We start from the raw sequence: 20,828 nt of genomic DNA, 5'->3' as shown, positions 1-20,828 counted from the left end.
GCGGGCGTGTTGTAAACGTTTGTAACGAATAACGAAGAAAAGTGCGTAATCTAAAGGCGCATTATTGTATAGTCTTAGTTGCTGTACCATCTGTCCTATACAACTCCATTATGAACCAGCCCGTTCCCCTAACGCCGTGCCATGTTCTAAATTACCTCTGATCACCCCTTTGTCGCTATCATGTTCTGGGTGATGAGTTTACGCCATTCTCCTCGTTAGCTTGAAGTGAAGCCTCAAGGTTGTCCAGCCGACGCGCCATATCATCCACTATATCGGCGTTAATAGCGATGCTCCAACGAGCTACGCGATACTACAAAGCTTTAATTAAAATACAGGTTACACTTACTCTTAGCGAAGATTTCGCTGGAGACGCCGTCAAACTTGCTTGATAAGGAATTCAATAGTTCCTCAACGACCGCGGTCAATTCGTCCGAGCTCTGAGTCGTCGCGTTAGCTTGGAGCTCTATAATGAGTTGAGTACCTAAATGCGTATAGGTTACGTAGGTATGTTCTTACGTTGCCCGTCGGTTTCTTAGTATCCTCAGTCTTGTTGGACGACATTTCTGAAGGAGCTGGAATTTGTCGCGTAAGGGAAGCTACTCAAAAATGCGTAATTATTTGAAGGTAATGTTTGCTTCTCTATAAGAGATGAGCCGCCGTTTGTTCTAAGTACTCCTGTAGAAACACGATTCCGCGGCGCGTACCTAAGGCGATGGAGATTTGGAGACAGTACAAAGATTTAATAGATACACGTTATGCACCAGTACTAGGTATGGTATAAATGTGCATGCACAGTGTATAGTAGGGCTTATCGATTACATGCTTGTTAGGTATCTTGGTACGTACCTAGGTATGTATGTCATTGGATGGTTCGAGCTCCCTCGAGGTTACCTACTGTTAGGTAATCAAATCAACTCGTACCTAAACCCATCAACTCCGATCCTCTTGGTACCTAGATATTAATCCTACACTCACCAAATTTCATTAAACAAAGATTTCTAGCCAGGACAATCTAGAAAGTCTTTACCAGGGAGATTAGACGCTGGACAAATGCTTTAAACATGATGGAAACAATACATTGCGATGCCTCAGCCGCAAGATAACGCACGCGCCGTCTTCCTCATCATATTGATATTCTGGCTTGCCACTAGTCCAGACTCGAGTCCCGCGCTCATCGCCGGCCCGTCGTTAATAAAGAATCGCATCCTACGCCAGAGACATGCTCTAAGTGTATTAAATAGTACACAATGGGGTGACTTCTCACCGCGACTTACCGACGATCCGCCCGAGACCGAAGCCAAGTACCTAAATCTAACCGGTTTTCGAGAGGAAGACGGCTACGTGTGGGAGGACCTCAAACGTTTCAAAAATCGATGCGAAGAGTGGAGTATAAATGCCGTCGGAATTCCAGAGGTCGCGCAACCGGTATGGCAAAATGCGACGGGGGTAGTACACGGTTGGTGGCAGAGAGCGAACACATCTTCTCCGAGATACCACTCCAGCTACAACCTAAGTCAGATTAGCCCGGGCGTTACGTGGGCCGGCTCGAATTCTGAATGGAGTAGAAACATAACTGGTGCGAAAGGAAAGATAATGGTGCGCATTGAAGACAATGAAGATGACGCGACGGAACCAGCCGAAATAGACAGGATGACACTGGACAGGGCAGAAGTCAAAGCCCGAGAAGTCTCGGCAACGGCCAACATCGAAGATATTGAAGGCACTGGGAATGGCTGGGAGATGCGACTCCATGGTGTTCACTGGCCGCGCCAAGGGACCATACTTCTCACCACGACGAGCGAAAAGTTCGCTGGTATTTTCGGATTGCCACATCTCACCACTCGGCCCGAATTCTTCGAATCCAGCCAAGCACTACTGAACAGGACTCTGGATGCGGCCCTTAGGAAGAAGGAGCACCATATCTTTACTGAGCAACTCGATCCCTGGGCATCCAATTTAGAGCCAGGAGAAACTTGGAATCCATCTCCACACTGCGAGTACTTGATTTATATCCAAATCCATCCCTTAGACCAAAATATACTACAAGTGCAACCGAGTCTCACGGGTCCAGAAAATGTAGCTAAGGCTATCAAAGATATCGAAAACGAGCTTCGCTTCCCTCAGGGTATAGGCCACCGGCGAATACCGCGGCTACAAATGTCGGCTGTGGTCTATTCCCCCGATTGTGCCTTTTTCCTCGAAACAAAAGGCCCGCCGGCATATGCGTCAGTTGATGGTAACCATATGGTCGGCGTGAAACAAGAAATCTTTCTCCATAGCGTCAGCACATTTCTTCTAGGTCTTGCGTTGATCATGTTCGGCCAACTTCAACTACTTAAGATGCAAATGAGGGAAACCTCTACTCCCTCAACGTTGGGTCGTGTTAGCTTCTATACGGGCTGTATGATGTTACTTGCTGATGGCATGCTCTTCACCGGGGCAGCAGCATGGAGTTTTTCGGCATCAACTACTTTGTTACCATCTCTTGCTATTACGTGCGTCTCGTTTCTATGCATGACGGTTGGGATCTTTTTCCTCGCTGAGATCCACAAGGTCCAGGAACCTGAATGGCGACGACAAGAACGCGAGAGGGGACGACAGAACACGCCCGCAAATGCCACAAATCCACCCAATTCATCCAACAACGCTCGCGAGACTTCTACTACGACAACTGCGACCCCTCGTCGGTCACCGTCTCCGCCAATTATCATTCCTTCGGATCAAGATATTGATGCCGAAATCGCCGAAGTCACAGCCAACACCAACAATAACGCCACACTTCCAGCTCCAGTAACGGCAGGGTCCGCTACACCCACCGCTCAAAATCTTCGAACGCAGTTAAGCAACATATTTGGTCGTCTCTTACTCATTGGAATTACGGTTCTCTTCTTAAGTCTTGCGGCAGCAAGTTGGCGACCTAGTATTCGTGCTGCATACTTTAACACTATCCTCTTCATCTACCTCTCACTATGGATTCCACAGATCTACCGCAATGTATATCGTAACTGCCGTAGAGCGCTATCGTGGCGCTTTGTTATCGGTCAATCGATTCTACGCCTATTGCCCATTGCTTATTTCTATATCGTACCGAACAACTTTGCTTTTGCCGAAACCGATTGGACTGCATTCAGCGTGCTCTCCGGTTGGCTCTGGATCCAGATATGGATATTAGTTGCGCAATTCGTCCTGGGTCCCCGCTTCGGCGTTCCGAAGGGCTGGATGCCGGAGGCTTGGGAGTACCACCCGGTTCTCCGCGAAGACAATATCGAGGCAGGTGGGTTGCCCATTGGCCTAGTAGCTGCGCCTAGCAGCCCGCTAGAGCGGGTAAGGACAGGCGAGGAGGGAGGAAGCAAGGATAAAGATAGGAAACGCACGAATATACATGTGATAGACTGCGCGATCTGCAGGGAGGTGCTAGAGGTGCCGGTTGTAAAAGCAGGCGACGACGATCCTACGGCGGGAGGCGTGGCAGGCGTGTTTGCCCGCCGCGCGTATATGGTTACACCTTGCCGACATGTTTTTCATAGCGCTTGCCTGGAAGGTTGGATGCGGTTTAGGCTGCAATGTCCGATTTGCAGAGAGGAGCTACCGCCTCTATAAGTCGTGGGTGTAGGTTTATACGTGTATATTGAAGTTTATAGAAAGCGCATGCAAACGTGCCTTCCAAACCTTAAATCAAAGTAATCTCTCTTACTTACCTACCTGTAGCAAGTCCTTGGATTGGGAAGTCATGGTCCGGTTAGGCCCAAATTAATCTTCTTGTTTGTAACTACTACTTCGAGTACTACTGCACAAATTTTTTAGGATGAAGACTTTTTAACTCTTGCAACTGCCCTTTCCATCGGTTGCCTATCAACGCGACGTTAGACAGGCAGGTGCTAGCTATTAAGTATGTCGTATCTATTACTCAATACGTACCTAAGGTAGCTACCTCCTACTACCAGAAGGCAGGCACAAGCACACACGACTAAGTTGCAACCCAGACCATAACAGGTAGGTAGGCAAATTGAACAAGTAACACTCAAGATTCCTAGGCCAGACTCCTTCAACATTTGATTCCCTATTCTAATCACAACTTCAATCACACCGTACAACAAAACTATCATATTCGCGTCTCAATACCTAAATATTAAGAAGACGATATAACTATTATCACTGACTGTCTTGATGTCGCTTTTTCACACTACCGAAAATATACACACACTTCCTCATGAAACTACTACACAATTTCATCATGCCGCCGTATAAAAGAATGTCGTGGCTTCCCAGGAAGACGCAATGTCTTCCTTATCACCGACCAGGAAAACTGGGAGGGAACCAACGAGAGAGAAAGAACACTCTAAACCGGATAATCAATCGACATAATAATCAATCGACGTATAAGGATACACAATGAGATAATCTAGGATGAGGGATGCACTCTATATGTATAGCTCCGGTTCCCAGAGCTATCTACCTAGTTCAAGTTCCTGGTGATATCCTGAACTTGTTTTCGTACTTCTTGCCTACCTCCTTTCGCGACACAACATATATACCCACGCGCAACGAGTCTCGAATCAGTTGCAAGTTGCTCGTGGGTGCGACTAGGTAGGCATCACTTCGACACGACGAAACGCTGCGATGTTTGGGATCGATCATGGAGTTGTGTTGTTGTTGTAGTAGGCCCGAATCGGTGCAGGGTCCGAAGCACGGTTAATGACTCGAGCAACGCCGTCGTCTACCAACGATAATCATCAGCGTCTTCACAGTGGTGGAGGACTTAGGTGTCGGCTCTTATTACACTAGAGTCCTAGGGAGAGTGAATATTCAGGGCCTAGAAAGACAGCTATAGGCGTCATGTATAGCAGTCGACATAACCAACAAATGACGTCGGACAGCCCGGACAGGAAATTTTCTTCTACACCACCTTCAATCACTTTCTTTCAGAAAGAAAAATTACTTCTAACGGTGAACATGAGCCAACCTCAAAGACCTGTTTATCATCATCCACGCTTCACAGCATTCCATAACACTCAAACGCTCCAAGTCCAGACATAAATTGCTCCGATTTAACACATCTGGGGCGTATGTCATTTCTGGGGGACAGACGGATTAGGTAAAGCCCTTTACATCGGAAACGAGCCGAGTCCTCAGTGCGAGATTGCCGGACGATGGTACGGCTATTGTTCTGCTTCACATTTGGACGACCCAAGCCGGCCCACACTACACAAAATATCATAGTAAACCTTGACCCAGGAATATCGAAGATTTGACTTGTGGGGGTTATTGTTCCCATAGTCCATTGGTGGATACTACGGTTTTATCCAGTGAAGGGTATTGAAGACGAACCCGACGAAGAAATGTCAGGAGTCTTAAGGAGTTGTTTTGCCTATAACTTTGGCTTCAAAGTTATCGTAGTTAGAGTTCCTCGCGGAACAACGAAGTTGTTATCCTACCTCATGCTCTACGGCGTGACAAGAAGGCTACGAATAAACTTCGGAAGTCCAGTCGTCCGGCGAAGCAGAGGGACAACGAGAAGCACCTTGGTTCATTTCTGGGAAGGGACATATGTTTAACAAGCGATGAATTCCATGGCGAGTTATTCAGCGTGTTGGAAGAGTTCCAAAATCAGCACAGTGTGTCATGCAAGTAATAAACGAGGCCGGAAGGGGTGTCTGACCAACTACCTATATTTAATAAGGAAGCCTGCTTACGTCTGAACAAGAATCCGGGCACTTGGTAGATCTCATAGAGTCTGGATGGCTCCCTCGTAAGAGGATAGTAGATCAGACCTTACTAGTTCAGTCCAATATAATTGCCTACTACATATATGATCCTAACACTCACCCTGTATATGACATCCATCACAAGAAAACCCCCTACCTGATAGTTTACAATACATGGTAGATACTGAATAATTAAACAATCGAGTCAACTTATTTGTACTATATCAAACGTATTTCAGACTACCTACTTGATTAAGGGCCCATCGAAAACTTAGAGCGGCGTAACACCTCGTCTTAATCCCGCGAGGGCATAGGTGGCTGAAACCCGTTTGCGATAGCGTATAAATACACCGGTCTGAGTCTTTTCCTGGAATCTAATGAATGTAATAAAATAGGATAATGCGGCTCTCATCCTTGGCAGCGTGGTAGACGCAACTTAGAACGGTAAGGTGAATGTAATATCCCATGTCCAGGCTAATGAATACCAGGTATGTATAACATTCTTATATCGTCATATCTTCCTGGTTATATTAATACTAGTTTTACCCATATAGAGTTTTCGACCGTTTCCTTCGTAGGCGCATTTGAGATAGTCAAAAGACTATCTGGTTGCTGCTTACAGGTACCTACACCTTTTGATACTTGTCCCAGGTGTCCGTACACGTTAAAGGTACCTAAGTTATCGTTCGTTCACCAGGTTATAGAAGATACCTAGCCAACGCAAATAATTACCTGAGGTAACCACAGTAGAAACAGGTTGGTAGGTATCCAAGGTAAATCTCAGGGTGTGAGCGTAAGTGTTCCTAGTCGAAAACATCACGATAGAAGCAAGAAAGCAAGCTGGCAAGTCCCAATAGCTACCTAGCTACACTTGGGTACCTGTAATTACATATCGCCTACGCTGATACGATATTGGAAGGTATATCAGCGCAAAGACCATGAGCGCTAAGGTCAGCCATGCGAGGTATACCGCTAGGTAGACCAGCCACGGCAGGGCCAGGGCTATTAGCAGAGCTAGCATGGAGCTCTGCACGAACCTGAGGTGTGCGAGTGGTGGGGCTTTTTCTTCTTCCATGGCGGTGGTAGGCAGGTTATGTGGGCAGGAAGATAGATAGGTCTAACTTAGATAAAGGGTTCGGGATGAGAAAGAAGAAAAAAACAGGAAGTTGGCGGTGTTAGGCAATGGCGTATGCGAATGGTGGCGGTAGCTGAGTGTGGTTATAGGTAGGGTCAGGTGGTACCTGTTATAGGCGACCAAGCTTGATGTAGCAGCAAGTTACTTTCACTCCGTTGAAAGAACACGTTGGCGAATGAAGCAGTTGTTATGTTGATGAGGCTTAGCTAAAGTTGATAGATAGGTAACTCACTTTCAATTGACAAAGATCAAGTTACGATGGGACTATGTCTTGTGTTTTTCAGGTGGGAGGGGGGGTTGTATCAGGAAGTTCTCGAATTACCCTGACTTATGGTTTTAGGAAAGTTAACAGGTATGTTGACCGATGCTTACGGTATGTATGGTTTAGTGTAGGTTGATGTTGATGATCGCATTGTTCTAAAAGATGAAAAATAGGACGATAAATTTTGAAGCAGTTTAGATTCAATTCGGTAGTAGAGTCAAGGATGTTTGGAAGCAACGTCAATTACTATAATATAAGTCAGGCTTCATTGATAACTTTATAATGAACTAAGCTTTTATATTAGGTACCTACCTAAGTTATTAACTATTCCAATATGAGCACTGAATACCATATGTAGGTACCTAAGGTAGGTACCTAAGTAAGCTTTCTATCGCATAGGCCTGTATAAAGGAGTTTTATCTGGAAACTCCGAGAGTTCCTAGGACGAATGAATAGGGAGGTCTTATAATGCTGCCTTAATAACATGAAGAATATTATAACATCTAGCGGATACTCAGTCTTCCTAGGCAAGGTAGAACTAGGTAGTAACTAGTAACTGGTAGGCATAGAAACAACGTCTTTGTTCCTCGAGTTACTCTAGCTAAGCTATAGCAGCTCATGGCCATAGACACTTATACTAGAAGCATCCTTTATTAGAGGTATGTAACTATGAGAGATGAGATGTTTAGAATCATAACACACTGTGAGAAGAAAGACTATATACTGAGCACTCTACACGAATAAAATCTAGCGCGCCATGGGTCTTGTATGAAATGTGATATTACCTAGAGGGTTGAGCTCGATGGCTTTTCGGAAAAGGGGGGAGAGTTCAGCCTTTTGAGATACCAGTTAATACCTGATCTTCCGTGTCTAGCTAGTAAGTTCAAGCCGTCGTAGGCGATGTATGTATGGGTTATCCCATCTAAATGTTCTCGCAGAGGTTAGTAACTGAAGTGACTTCCCTTTTACCCAGTTCAAGACCGCCCGACTCTCTTAGCTCACTATCTAACCTCGATTCCATCCCCGACCCTTCTAGGACGCTGCGGACTTCTCTACATAAGCCTCGCTTAACCGAATCCCAGTGCACGAGCTACCTAGACAAGAAGAGCCAAGGAGGAGCTTAGTTCGCAAACTCCAGCACAGTGGCTATGCTCATCATAGGCATCTAGGCTCGCCTTCCTGCGGGCTTCACGATAAAACAAAGCGATGCGCCGAAAATGGTATTACTGAACCATCTCTCTGATCGATCGGCACGGAGGGAGCCGATGTTTCTCGTATCGCAGAGCTAAAACAGCAAACCTCGCGATGCATGGCGAAGAAGGAAGTAAGGGCTACCTCTAGGTATCGATTACTACTACCTTACGCAGCAATTGCTTCGAACCAAAGCTCGCGATACAGTGGATGATGATATTTACCTTAGGAGGTAGGTATCTAGCAAACTCAAACTAAAAATAAAAGTTTCGGAGCCATGTGAATGTTAGGTAAATAAATGTAAAAATACATAATGACCGACGAGTGGGCAATCTGGTCACGATCCGAAAGATGCAAAAAAGTTGGACGAGCAGGGAGTCGAACCCTGGGCTTCTCGCATGCAAAGCGAGCACTCTACCACTGAGTTACACGCCCCGTGGTTTGTTGCGAAGCCGGTCGTTGCCGACCTTACTACCAGATGCGCCGGTGCAGGCTTATCTAGTGGATTGGATGCTTCGGATCGATGCTCCTATTGGAGGATGTTGGAGATAATGCTGCAAATTCGTGTTTATATACTAGTTGTTTCTTCTTGACCTATAATAATGCGTTGTCGGGTCGCTAGTAGGTATGGTGCTAATGGTTATTGGTATTAGTCGTGAATGATTCCACTCTACTCTACTCTATGTACTTTCATCATGAAAACGGGTGCCTAAAGCGATCATAAACGAAGTTTCGATCTTCGAACTATTCCTTTCCTCGTGGGACCTATTTTTACTCACATTTTTAACTTCTCACCGTCCTGTCCCTGGCAACCCAACATCAGTTGTTCTACGGTAAAGGCTACCAACTTAAGGTACCTACCTAAAACATTAGGCAGGCTTCTTCTAGGACAGCCAAATCTTCGCGAAGAGATCTACGTAGTGCCCGATTGGGAAAGAGAAGCTTGTGATAATGTACGGAAATAGCCTATGGAAATAGCCTATGGAAGGGTATGCGAAAACTCACTAAGCTCTGGGTAAGGGGTCAAACTTCGCATTTGGCTAGGTAAGGTTAGGTTAGGTAACTATCTAGAAAAAAAAGTTGCGTTCTAATTGTAGAAACAGAGGCTCAACAAGTCGTGGGACTCAACATGGACTTGAGCAGAAAAGGCAACGAGAAGATGAGCCAAGGCCTTGAATAATCTCCGCGAGCTTCATAGATATTAAATCTATGCCATTTTTTGCGTGGCTTGCGATTCAGGTAAATAGTGGCTGTCGACCGTTACGGCAGGTCAGCGATTGCGAAACAATTGGGAGGATTCCCCGGAACCCAGATTCGGGGCCCACGATGTTTCAAAACTTCCCGAATGGGATTCCTGCACTTCAAGAACTTTAAACTTTCCATCTGGAATTAATCATCCCTGACCTCCGCAAATAGGATACCGGAAGGATAAGGCGTAGCCGCATGGTATTTACGAGTACCCAGGTAATTTTGAGAAAAACTCTTTCGGCCAAACTTTAGCCTACGATAGCAAAACGCACATGGTATTTCGAAGTTCTCTCCTCCTAGCGTCGAAACAAATGGTAAGGGATGGCGAAACGGGAGTGATTCTATTTCTAGAACCGGTAGGGGGAAGTTGAAAGCGCCCCAAACCAATAAGCTTAGATCCTATGTACCGGTAGTTTGGTCACCGATTTGGCAAGCTGGGGCAATAAATGTTAGTATATTGGAGGGAGACCTCGAATGTATAATGCTCGTCGTGATGCTGGTCGTCGCCATACAAGTCAAATAACCTTTGTTAATGTATGTAAAATGCGTCTCTCGGCTGCATATTCCGACCCCACGAATCCCCTTACCTCCATAATTACCGACTGGATAAGTCTAAACGTGCTCATCTCAATATAATAATAGCGTTAGATTGTTGTCTTGCTCGAGACATCTTGGCCTAGCGGTCATCTGTAATGAGTCTCAACTTCTGGTGATCGACAGCGGCTGAAAACTGAATTATGAATTAAGCAATCAACTACTGCACATGACCACTCTGACGACTTCGGATAGCCTATTCTGACACGATAGACGCTGGCTCCATTCGGATAGTGTAGTAAGCAACTTCGTAGGCCAAGGTTAGGTACCTTGATTGAATATAGAGAGTGCTGTTCAATCACACCTCGGGACTTTGGAAACGGAACTGCGCCTTGAATTAGAATGTGCATTTCTAGAAGGAAGCAGATAAAACTAAGTAGCTCAGCTTGGCGGTAGGACTATAACTTTATCATAGCAAATAGAAGTCAGACTTTGAGTATGCAAGGGGACAAATGCCATGTGCTACTCTGAGGTAATGTTTTACGACGATAGTCTCGCTCTTAGCTCGGTCGGAGTTGTCTATAAGGCTACCGGGGAATACGAAGAGGCTGTCTCGGAGTGTAATCGACATTCAGGAAGCCCGTTCAGCATTCAGTTCTCACGTTGACCGGGACGAAGTCCTTTATCTAAGTGTCCGGAGCAGCCGAGTGAGATAGCATAAGCAAGTTGTCTCACAAATAATCCAAACCCGATTTCCGAAGGTGCCGTAATAAACTTCAATGTCATTTTCCATGGATTATGTGGCTGGGGGTGTGTCTTGAAAGACGCCAACGCGCTGTAGGTAGTAAGCTGGATCTACGAGATCTACAGAAACTTGAGTCGTAGATATCGAGCTGCAGAGGAATCGCCTATTTCGAGGATCGTTCCTATGATTGTTAGATGAAAGTCAACCGATATTCTCGGTAATCTTGTCTAGATGGGAAGAATATCGAAAGAATGTATGAGTGAAGGTATCATGCATTTTTAGAAACGCGATTAGGATTAAGGTTGTGGGGATCAAAGCTAGGCTAAGATTCGCTTAGCCGAACTAGGCAAGAGAGCAACGTCTCTTCCCGACGCTATTGGCTGTTTCAGATGCGGATGTGATAGATGTGACGCCATAACTGTCGAAACGTAGATCATGTCTAGAAGTACGTACCTCATGTAGGTACATATATACCTACTCTCTTGGTGTAGGTACGAGAATTACAACAAGTTACAAGACACCCGACTCTCATGGGACGTATTCTTAGAAACCAGTAAGTCTTGGTACGGGGAACCCTTACCAGAGGATGGGCTACCATGGCTGAATGCATACGCTCCGTATCAAGGCAAGGGAAGATCTTGTGGCGAAATAGTCGAAAGCAGGTCCCGATAAGTAATGTCCCCCGCTTGAACGGAATATGACGCGCAAGCGAGACTCTTGATGAATTTGATGAATTGAAGCAGATGTATGATTCAGGCTATTATTTGGCGAAGTGTGTCTTCTTGGAACCGGGCCATCGGCAGAGCGAGTAACATGCCCTACAACCTTTAATGCATTCGATGTTAGACGAAGAAAAAAAAATACACGGGTACTCATGAAGCATTTCAGATGTCAAAAAGTGTTTTGCCACGAGTTATCCGCGATTGAAAACGTGTCGGAACGAAGGATATCGTCGCTTCTAAGTGGTGAACTCGAGTTACACCGTTTCATGAATTTAAGGGGTAATAAAGTATTCGGTCCATTATTCGAGATAGTGAACTGGAGAGGTCCTTTTTGTAAGTGCCATTGAACAGTTGTAATTCTGATCACCAGTCCATCGCCCAATCGAGTAGAGTTGAGTACAGACCCGGAGTAAAGGATTCGATCGCATTGTATGGAAGGAATGCATAATACATGACAGATGATAGCTGATGACGAGTTCCTGCTGTAAAAAAAAGAAGTGGTTGAGATGTCTCCCGGCATTCAATAACAGGATAATCAAAATTTTCGGAATATATTAGGGGGGGTATCTGACGGGACGACCGAAGAGATGCACCAGTATGATTTGCGAATGAAGCCTGACGCTAGCAATGACGTGAAAGGGTGTGTTGAATTAGTTGAGAAGGCTAACGGTCTAAGTGGCCAGACGTTGTAGAACTTCAATGATACCCAAGCGGCCGAGTGTTGACGATGAACCAATCACTCCGGCACGACGGCCATAAGCGTTGCAACCTTTTCTAGTGCGGGTTGCACCCTCGAGATATAGTTGGTAGCTTCGGTTTCCGCATCGCCCCTCTTTCGTTTCTCACATGACGCTTCAAAACATCTCGATCTCCCTTCTCCTGAAGACTTGCATATCGAATTAATCGATTTCGGGTTGCTTTAGAAGACAGATCAAGTACGAAATAAAGAAGCCGAATAGAAGATGCATTTTACAGATTTATCCTTGTTCGGCCTGCCGTAAAAAGGTACTGTACCTGCCATATTAAAGGATAAATCGTCGCAAAAGTCTCGGCGGTAGTCGGTGGGAATGTAGATCATTGCTAGTGGTCGGTGAAGAGGTAGTTTTTAAAGGTACAGCTAGCCACTTGCAATTCGTGTTGCTGTATGCAAACGGCCGCTACTACGCTGTTATTAATTTTATGTAGAGTTGAGGAGTTTTTTACTTGAACATGTCTTGATTTATCTCGGGGTTGCTATTTTTTAATTTTTTTTATCTAAGGCAAGGTAAGGCAAGTGCAGGTATCTATCAGGTACATGTAAGGAGAGAGCTGTACGGATAATAAAAGAAACGGGTCTTCCGGGTCCCGGCGGGCGAGCTAATGATAGGCGACTTAGACATGCTGTACGCGCAGTACCTACATAGTACACGCAGAACACGTCGCACGCAACCGGCCGCAGTGACTGCCTTACCTTAGGTAAGAGGTATTGTGTTGTACCGGTTTGGGGTCTACATACCTAGTACGGGGTCTAACGACACGGAGTTTAGTTTGAATTATTTAGTTGAGCAAGCTGCTAATTGCACCATTATTTCTACTTAGTATTGTACCTAATGCATTGCAAGCCCTGAATTCTTCTTGAATAATACATAGTATGGCACGATGTAATACAAGATTTGCGCACCGCCAATTTGTGTTATGCGAGAATGTCGCAAAGACTAACCTCCGTTGGAATCGGTTGATCAACTGAACTTCATGGGTCTCGATCCAATGTATCCGCACGTGCCATGTCGATGTCGATGCCGTTTATCTTTTCAGTATTGTACAAGTCAGCCTAACGCCTATTAACTGTGTTGTAACTTGTAAGCCTCCATCTACTATGAGGTATTGATAATCACTTCGTAGCTTACGGGCTTCGAAGTCTCTCGTCATGGAGGATTTTCGATGGACGGGTCTTCCTAGGGCCCCAATCCTTTCTATCACCGACTTTACTTGGTGGATACGAAATGATGGAGATTTTTTACCTCGAACAACCTGCCTAACCCCAATCCTAACGTCTAGACCCTTGGGCGATCACGTCCTCGAATGGGAAGTATTTTTACAGATCCCGCTGGCAGACTCCACAAGACAATGTTAGTTTTTATGTTCGCCCTGCCGCTATTCGAAAGTTGTCATCTCGAATGTTCATTTGCATCCTTACATACTATGTAAGGTAAATCTCCCAGGGCTATTTGGCGTCTGAAAATAGGATGACTTTGTGGCATCATGGCATCATGGCTTGAAGGGAGGGACGAAGCTAATCATATATCATTTAAGTAAAATGTTGGCAAACGCACCGAAAAAAAAAAATAGCAACAAGATACCACCATTTGAACTTTGAAGAAAGGGTGCTGTGCGGTGGCTATGACATCGGTTATCCGAATTGCTTTTCGGACCAGCCCTCCAATTATTAGTATATTAGTACGAACTGTATGTATTTCATGAACCGTTCTTCTCCCCCACAAGTTTGCTAACGTTAAGTAGGTTCCATTGATTTGTTTGATTTGCTTCAAGAGAATTTTACTTTTTTTTTATATTCAATTTCATATACCTATTTCATATATTTTATATATTTCGTATATGAGATATATTAGACTTGAATACCCGTCGTCTGTACGAAACGAGCGAGGCCTAACATTGTCGACCTTGTGCAACTCACATTTACGTTTACGTTTACATTTACAGTGTTTATCAAGTCATGTAAGTGCTCTATCACCGCCCATTGCCCTGTTCGAAGCACACGCCGCTACCTTCAATTCCCATGTACAACTTTGAAACAACACATTTTGGGCCGTTGAGATTAAGACGACACCCGAGATAGTCTGCCAAGTAGACTTTCTTCTCAAGTCGAGCCTCTCCATGTTCTTATTTAGGATTGACTATCACGTATTTCTTCGATATTACTGTACTACTAGTTACATCCTCTGCACATTTTTATTTTGGACGGTTTCTTCTTGATGAGAAAAGGATGGACTAGCCAGTCCTAGTTACGCACCTACCCATTCATGGCCCCCCTCAACCCTGTCCAGGGTCTGAAGTCTCGAGAGTTACAACACCCGCTAAGACTTGCGTTCCAGTGTTCCAGCTTTCCAGGTTCAGGGGAACAAAAAGCCACCCCTACCCCTTGTCCTCTGTCCCCAGGCCCCCCTGTCGTGCAAGGTACGTAGCTACATTCTCCCCACCCTTCCACTTACACACGAAAAAACGCTGTTGATGGGAAGAATATCTATACCGCCCACTGCCCAACTGAGGTCGTCTTCCTTCAATATGAAATATCCGCATGTCCACATCGCAAAACAAAAATTGAACCCCACGAGGCTCTTTCTTTAACTGCCTTTTAAGAAAAAGAGCCGGCCTCAGCTTACATTCTTTACGGATCGACAGGTTCAGTTTTACCTTTTACTCTCTTGCCTTCGAATCACTTATATATACTATATAACGCCTAAGGGCTTCACCGCCGGGGACCCATATCACATAACTCGTATTCCACATCTTTTTTTCCTTTTTTTTTTCCTTTTTTTTTAAGAAAAAAGGCTACCATCATGTCTGTAGAACAGTCATACCCTTCGAGTGGGATGGACGATGGTCGTATGTCAGTGGCTTCCAGGATATCTAAGGAAGCACGAGAGCAGTCGAGAAATAGCTTCGCTTCATATTCGACCTGCGAGGAAGACCTGGCCGACGTGTTCACCGATATGGACGATGCATGCATTATCGAAGAGGCTACAGTTTTGGATGCTCGGGAGGTTACCATTGCGCCCCCTAAATTGCCGGAGAAGAGTATACTTAGGACGACGAGACTTCTGAACACCCTGCAGCGTATTTCGACCGAACCCATCGCCGACCCGCACGATGCCTACCTTTCCTCCGAAGAGGATGCCTCTTCGTCCGCAGACGACTTCTCTGACTACGAGTACGAATCTAACAGTGACCGATCTGAGAAGTTCCCAAGGCGACGCAAGAGTCAGGAGGACACCGCGAGGGCCGTGTCGGTGATATATGTCGGAAAGCCTTTGGTGGTGGACCTAACGTGCTGTCGAAGATCGGTGTCACCTATGCGGAGACCTCGAACGAGATCCTCCTCTCCTTCTATCCGCACAACCTCGTTTGAAAGTCCACCTAGTCACCCGTTACGGAAAACCAGCTTCACATCCTCCATGGAGATGCCTAGGGAGAACCCCTCGTTCCTCAGCCAGGACCCCTTCGCCAATAGCAACTACAAGCTTGAACCGGCGTTGAAGGACCCAGTTTCAACTGACTCTAGCCCTCGAGCCAAGACCCCATTCCATCGTCTACAAAGGTCGATGAACTTAGTTAGGAAGCGCAGCCGTCCCAACCTTAAAGAGGCCGCCTCCAGAGACAGTATCCTCAGCTTGAGATCTATATCAAGCTCAACTACGGATCTTCAACTTGCATTAAATACGTTACGCACAGCCGGCGAGGACCAGCATGCCAGCAAACCGGAACCGTTGTCTGCTCGTACCACGTGGCATCAGACCCCCGTGACCTACAACGATATCATGATGTCGGCGCGGAGGGAATCACAACCACGATTACTCACTAAGCTACCTCCGTCGTCGCTGCCTCCGAGCCCGAGCCCTACTTTCAAGAGAGGCATATTAAGCGGTCTCCATATGAATCGGCGGCGGAGCTTACGGCTCAGCAAGCCGTGAACAACTCACACTCTTTTATCATTATATATTTTTCTTATTAATTTCATTACTATCGGAGGCATACTAGTGGGAGGCGTTCTAGGAACAATATAAGATGGAGTTAGGTTTTGGGAAGCGCATTATCACCACAACTTTCCAGGTGCATTAAGTTTGACATTAGGGGTTAATGGGAGAGAGTTGATTTCGATACCTTGGGATACATACTTATTCACGAGCCACGCAGTATAAGGGATAGGTGGGAAGGAAATTTGATAGCAACAAGCTACTTGAGAGGATTAGCATAAGTCTATTGACGCTATCGTAGCGCTTACAATGGCTCCTAGATAAATGATACTACGTCACAACTCTTCTTGATTCTACTCCTAAGCTCTTTTTTTTCTCCTTCAATGACTTCGGTGTGTGAAAGTGATATAGCTTATCTGTAACATGGTATATTCTTCTAAATACTAGTTCTCTATTCGTTTCATCTGAAGTTGGGCTCAGCCCGATACTTAGACGTTTCAGTATAACAGGAGTCCTTGGCTTGTGATTGGCGAAACGAGACTTTAACGATACGACCATATCTTGATTTTTTCAGCACACCAAGTTTCACAATCGACCTTACTGGATTTCCAATCGCGACTGGTATATCGTAGGGCGCATAACCGTCTTGGCTCCCTCAGAAAATATTTTCTTAATTCTCTCTCTCTCCTGCCGATAGCGGGCGGTCTAAGGTGTTGACACCATTATAGCTATGAGACTTTACATGTCAAGGCCAGACTTTTACACATGCAAGGAACGAGACTAAGAAAGTATACGTATTCCGGACCAATCATGACTCTATCCCACCACACCACATCCCCAGCCAACTCAGAACTTTCTGACCTGCACATGCCTACCAGGTAGCTACATGCCATCTTTTTTCTAACTGCTACGAACTCGTGATCTAACTTTTTTTCTCTCATAGAACTAGTTAGTAGTTTCCCAACCTCTCCTAGAAGACGCGATGACGGCGCATACGAGATGTCGACTACCTACCTAACGTTAGTTAAGGGCTTTATTTAGCACATATGAAGTATGCAGGACCCAATGGATACGGGAATAATGCATGTCTTGTACTACAGCCTGCTTAACCATCCGTCGCCGTCACCCATCATCATGTCATAGCTATCACCAACGGCTTAACCCAAACCCCAAAGATGCAAGCTGCGCTGCAAGATGCCGTGTAATACCCAACCTAACTTTATTTCCCTTGTCTGTGTATCTATCTCTCCTCTCTTCTTTTCTCCTTTAAAGGAAACCCCAAGATCCCGTGTCAGGTAATCGACAGTTACAATCTTTACCTCCCCGATGGGCAAAGATGGGTCACCTTCGGAATGTAATGACCGAGAAGTCCTTTATGGGAAAAGCTTTGTCTTAAAAACAAAGGAAAAAAAACAGGTATTAGTGCTTGTGTGAACCCCATCCCGCGAATCCAGAACGGGCCACGGCGCTGCCCACCTGATAATGTTAATGGTATGGCGGAGCAGGTGGGGGAGGCTATGAGCGAAGAAAAAAAAAACCCTAAATCGCCGCTGATTCGATCACTGAGGATCGCGACTTTGCTGCCAGTGAGAATACTGTATGTATGTACGTTGCGTTATTCTTGGATGCGGATATATCGAGGCGTATCAATCACTACATAACATGTAAAGACCGTTACGGCCGTTGAGGCCATGCAGACTTATATAATACCTAACTGCATATATCAACATACATACCTCTGTAGATTTTGCTCGCAGTTTAACTATTCGGTTGGCCGGCCGGCCAGCGGCCAGATGGCGCAGCGAACTAACCAATACTTAGGGGGCTGCCAACAGCAAACAGACTCTCTCAAGTTACACAACATCACTGCAAGTAGGTACGAGATATACGCCACCGTTGCTGCTGCTGATGCCGTGCTTTGTACATACATGATACGACAGCCAGACTAAGGAGGAAAAACAAAGTAAGGGGTAAGGACAGAATTCTCCTATATACAACCCATAACCCAGATATATACCTTACCTAAGATATCGTAAATTATGTTACCTATTTGTAGCGCACGTATATATTATATATTATATGTATCATGCAACCCCAGCGCAAGCGTTTGCCCCCATCTCCTACAAGCGAATCACGAGTGCAAGAAATTGCCTTAGACGCCCGCAGAAACCGCATGAAGAAGAAGAGTAACCATCGCATTGGGGTCTAGGTACCATATATACTATCTATGGTGGTTTAGTTTGTTCGGAACTGCAAGCACTGACTTTAAATAAGACATCGCATAGGTACATACAGTACCTCCTGTAAAAGCCGGATGCGCGATCAATCGCCAGACCGCCAACCACTCGGTTCGCTCCAGTAAAAAAAAATCGGGTTTTAAAGATCTTTAACATCCGGACCAATTATCTACGCATGGCCTTAATCGCATGCAGTATAGTAGTATCGTTTCCTGCTTCTCACATATATTATAACACGGCACGGTATAATATACTATAGATGACAAGGTAGGAGGAAACCAACCAACCGGCCGATGTTGAAAACCCCTCCATAGCGGAACGCGGACAGGGGTTATTAAAGAGAAAAAAAGAAGAAGAAAAAAGAATTAAGGTTTAACTGTATAGAGGCATCATATCTTAAACTTGAAGCAAGCAAGCACGCACGCAAGCAGATCGTTGCTCCGAGCAGCTGGACCCTTTCCCTTCCCCGCCAGGCCCGCCTCGATGAAACAAGGTCCCGAGGAATATCAAACAAGCAAAGCCCAGAAGCTTAATTCTTGCCAGGTGGATAACGACATGACCTCGGGAACGACATGTTACCTTGCATGTACGTACATACCAGGTAGCTAGGTACATAGTAATTCCCCAGAAAAAAAAAAGGAATAGAAAAAAACGCCCCTCCCACTCTGGCGGGTCGCTAATCGGCCTGGGTCGAGATCGAAAGCTCGAAAGCAAATGTTGCAATAGAGGGGTGAGAGGGGTTTCTGCCGTGCTGCCCATCGAAACGCAAATTCTGTTCCAACTTGCCGCCGCCATCTCTACCCATCTATCCATATATCTATCTATCTATCTAAGTGTTGCCTGTGGCCGTTGGTTCGCACGAGGAGCATCGATCGAGGCGCTTAGATATGGCGGGCGCATACCTGTCTGTATACGGCTTGGGATAAGCCAAGCCAAGCTAAGCTACCTCCTTATTAGATTACCTCCCTCTTAACTCGTAACGTCCGGTCCCCATTAACTGATTACTTCAACACGAGATTCCGTCCACTCATTTATTAAATGGGACCAACTGTACTAAAGAAGCGAGGGAGAGGCCGTAGCTTCCGATATCCAAACATACCTAAGGTATAATACCTGACATATGATGGCGGCCGCATAGACGGTAACCGAACCTACCTGATATCTGATCTGCACCAGGCCGCCCGCCCCGCGAGCATCCCGGTATCAGAGCTGTCGTATCTTCTTCATGCGGCGAGGCAGAAGAAACAAAAAAAGAGTATATGTCCTATCCATTCCCCATCCCGTTCCGTTGGGTTACGTCACGTCACGTCACGTACGCTGCGAGCAGGTAGGTAGGGATCTTAAAAAAACGTAATCCGTACAATGGATGCGATGTGACTGTGATGGATCCTCCCAGCACCATGGGCGCAAAAGCAAAAAGGGTACGATCTGAAACTCGAGACGAAGAAAAAGAATACGTCCACTACCTATACTATGTACCTAAGGTACATATGTGATGTCGTCTTTGCCGTTGCTCGTGGTAACGCACAGACGACGGTGGGTATGGTATCTGCGAATCCCGGCTTAGGGGCCTTTCCCATGCCCTGGGGCTGGTCGTTTCGCCTTTTCCCCCCCCTCCCCTGCGCGTTTCAGCGTGATTGGAATACGATCTGCTGCTGGAGGGAATTTTTTTTCGGGCACGTGGCTACGGAGACAAGATTGCAGGGTCGATCTAGTTGCTCACTACCTGGTAGTATTATTATTGTTTTTGGATAGATCAGGTCAGGTACCCGGTTTGGGTAATGACCGTTGTTTGGGTAAGGTATCGGGATCACGCGATTCGGGAGCGGGCCGGAAGGACGGGCTCGCTTAATGAACTTCCAGTTTGTGGGTACGCCGGATTCCGGGACCGGTGCCGGTGCCGGTGCCGTCACGATGGCTTTACCAGATAACCTGTTATTATTGGGTTCTTCATCTAAAGCGTCCAAAACTCCATCTCATTAGCTTTATCGCTTTTATAGAGCAATACTCATAGGAGTCCAGCTTCGTTAAATTGACCTTTCAAGTATTACCATTGCACCATGTTCTACATGGCATAATCTAAGGTAGACACCCCTCTCCCACAGAATGGCAACTCTTATAATTTAACACTTGCAATAGGAGAGCCCGTGCCTTACCGCTTACTACTCCGTTCCCCGAGACTCTCCCCTCTCTTTACACCAACGCTTTGACGTTCCGCCACCGACACCTGTGCTCAACAGAGTTCAACGCCGTCTACGACCGCGAGAACCTTCTACCAAGCCACCACCCCCCCTTCTCCATTCCCAACCCCGAACAAGTCCTTATAAGTCAAAAGAATATAGGGGGTTATTACCAGAA

General features: G+C 45.8%; 3 protein-coding genes and 1 non-coding gene across 4 annotated transcripts; 2 read left to right on the top strand and 2 right to left on the bottom strand.

Moving 5' to 3' along the window:
• Positions 1-178: 178 nt before the first annotated feature.
• F4812DRAFT_457161 (heat shock factor binding protein 1-domain-containing protein) lies at positions 179-561 on the bottom strand (the record flags this gene model as incomplete). Its single annotated transcript, XM_047937125.1, has 3 exons — positions 179-267; positions 347-437; positions 517-561. 3 exons carry the CDS (start codon positions 559-561, stop codon positions 179-181), a joined length of 225 nt encoding a protein of 74 aa, XP_047792074.1.
• A 319-nt stretch (positions 562-880) lies between these two features.
• Positions 881-3,739, top strand: F4812DRAFT_302381 (transmembrane E3 ubiquitin-protein ligase). Its single transcript, XM_047931234.1, has one exon. The coding sequence runs from the start codon at positions 1,084-1,086 to the stop codon at positions 3,598-3,600; it is 2,517 nt and encodes an 838-aa protein (XP_047792073.1). The 5' UTR covers positions 881-1,083; the 3' UTR covers positions 3,601-3,739.
• A 4,917-nt stretch (positions 3,740-8,656) lies between these two features.
• F4812DRAFT_t54 lies at positions 8,657-8,728 on the bottom strand. Its single transcript has one exon. It is a non-coding gene; the product is annotated as a tRNA-Ala (tRNA).
• A 6,184-nt stretch (positions 8,729-14,912) lies between these two features.
• On the top strand, positions 14,913-16,397 carry F4812DRAFT_302106 (uncharacterized protein). Its single transcript, XM_047931233.1, has one exon. It carries the CDS (start codon positions 15,100-15,102, stop codon positions 16,228-16,230), a length of 1,131 nt encoding a protein of 376 aa, XP_047792072.1. The 5' UTR covers positions 14,913-15,099; the 3' UTR covers positions 16,231-16,397.
• Positions 16,398-20,828: the final 4,431 nt, after the last annotated feature.

Source organism: Daldinia caldariorum (assembly GCF_022478825.1).
Source record: "Daldinia caldariorum strain CBS 122874 unplaced genomic scaffold F4812scaffold_4, whole genome shotgun sequence".
Taxonomy (NCBI): Eukaryota; Fungi; Ascomycota; class Sordariomycetes; order Xylariales; family Hypoxylaceae; genus Daldinia; species Daldinia caldariorum.
This window is presented reverse-complemented; position numbering and strand designations above follow the sequence as displayed.

What these genes read in the sequence shown, in the direction of transcription:
- F4812DRAFT_302106 (XM_047931233.1), top strand. Translation starts at nt 15,100, where the DNA reads ATGTCTGTAGAACAGTCATACCCTTCGAGTGGGATGGACGATGGTCGT.
- F4812DRAFT_302381 (XM_047931234.1), top strand. Translation starts at nt 1,084, where the DNA reads ATGCCTCAGCCGCAAGATAACGCACGCGCCGTCTTCCTCATCATATTG.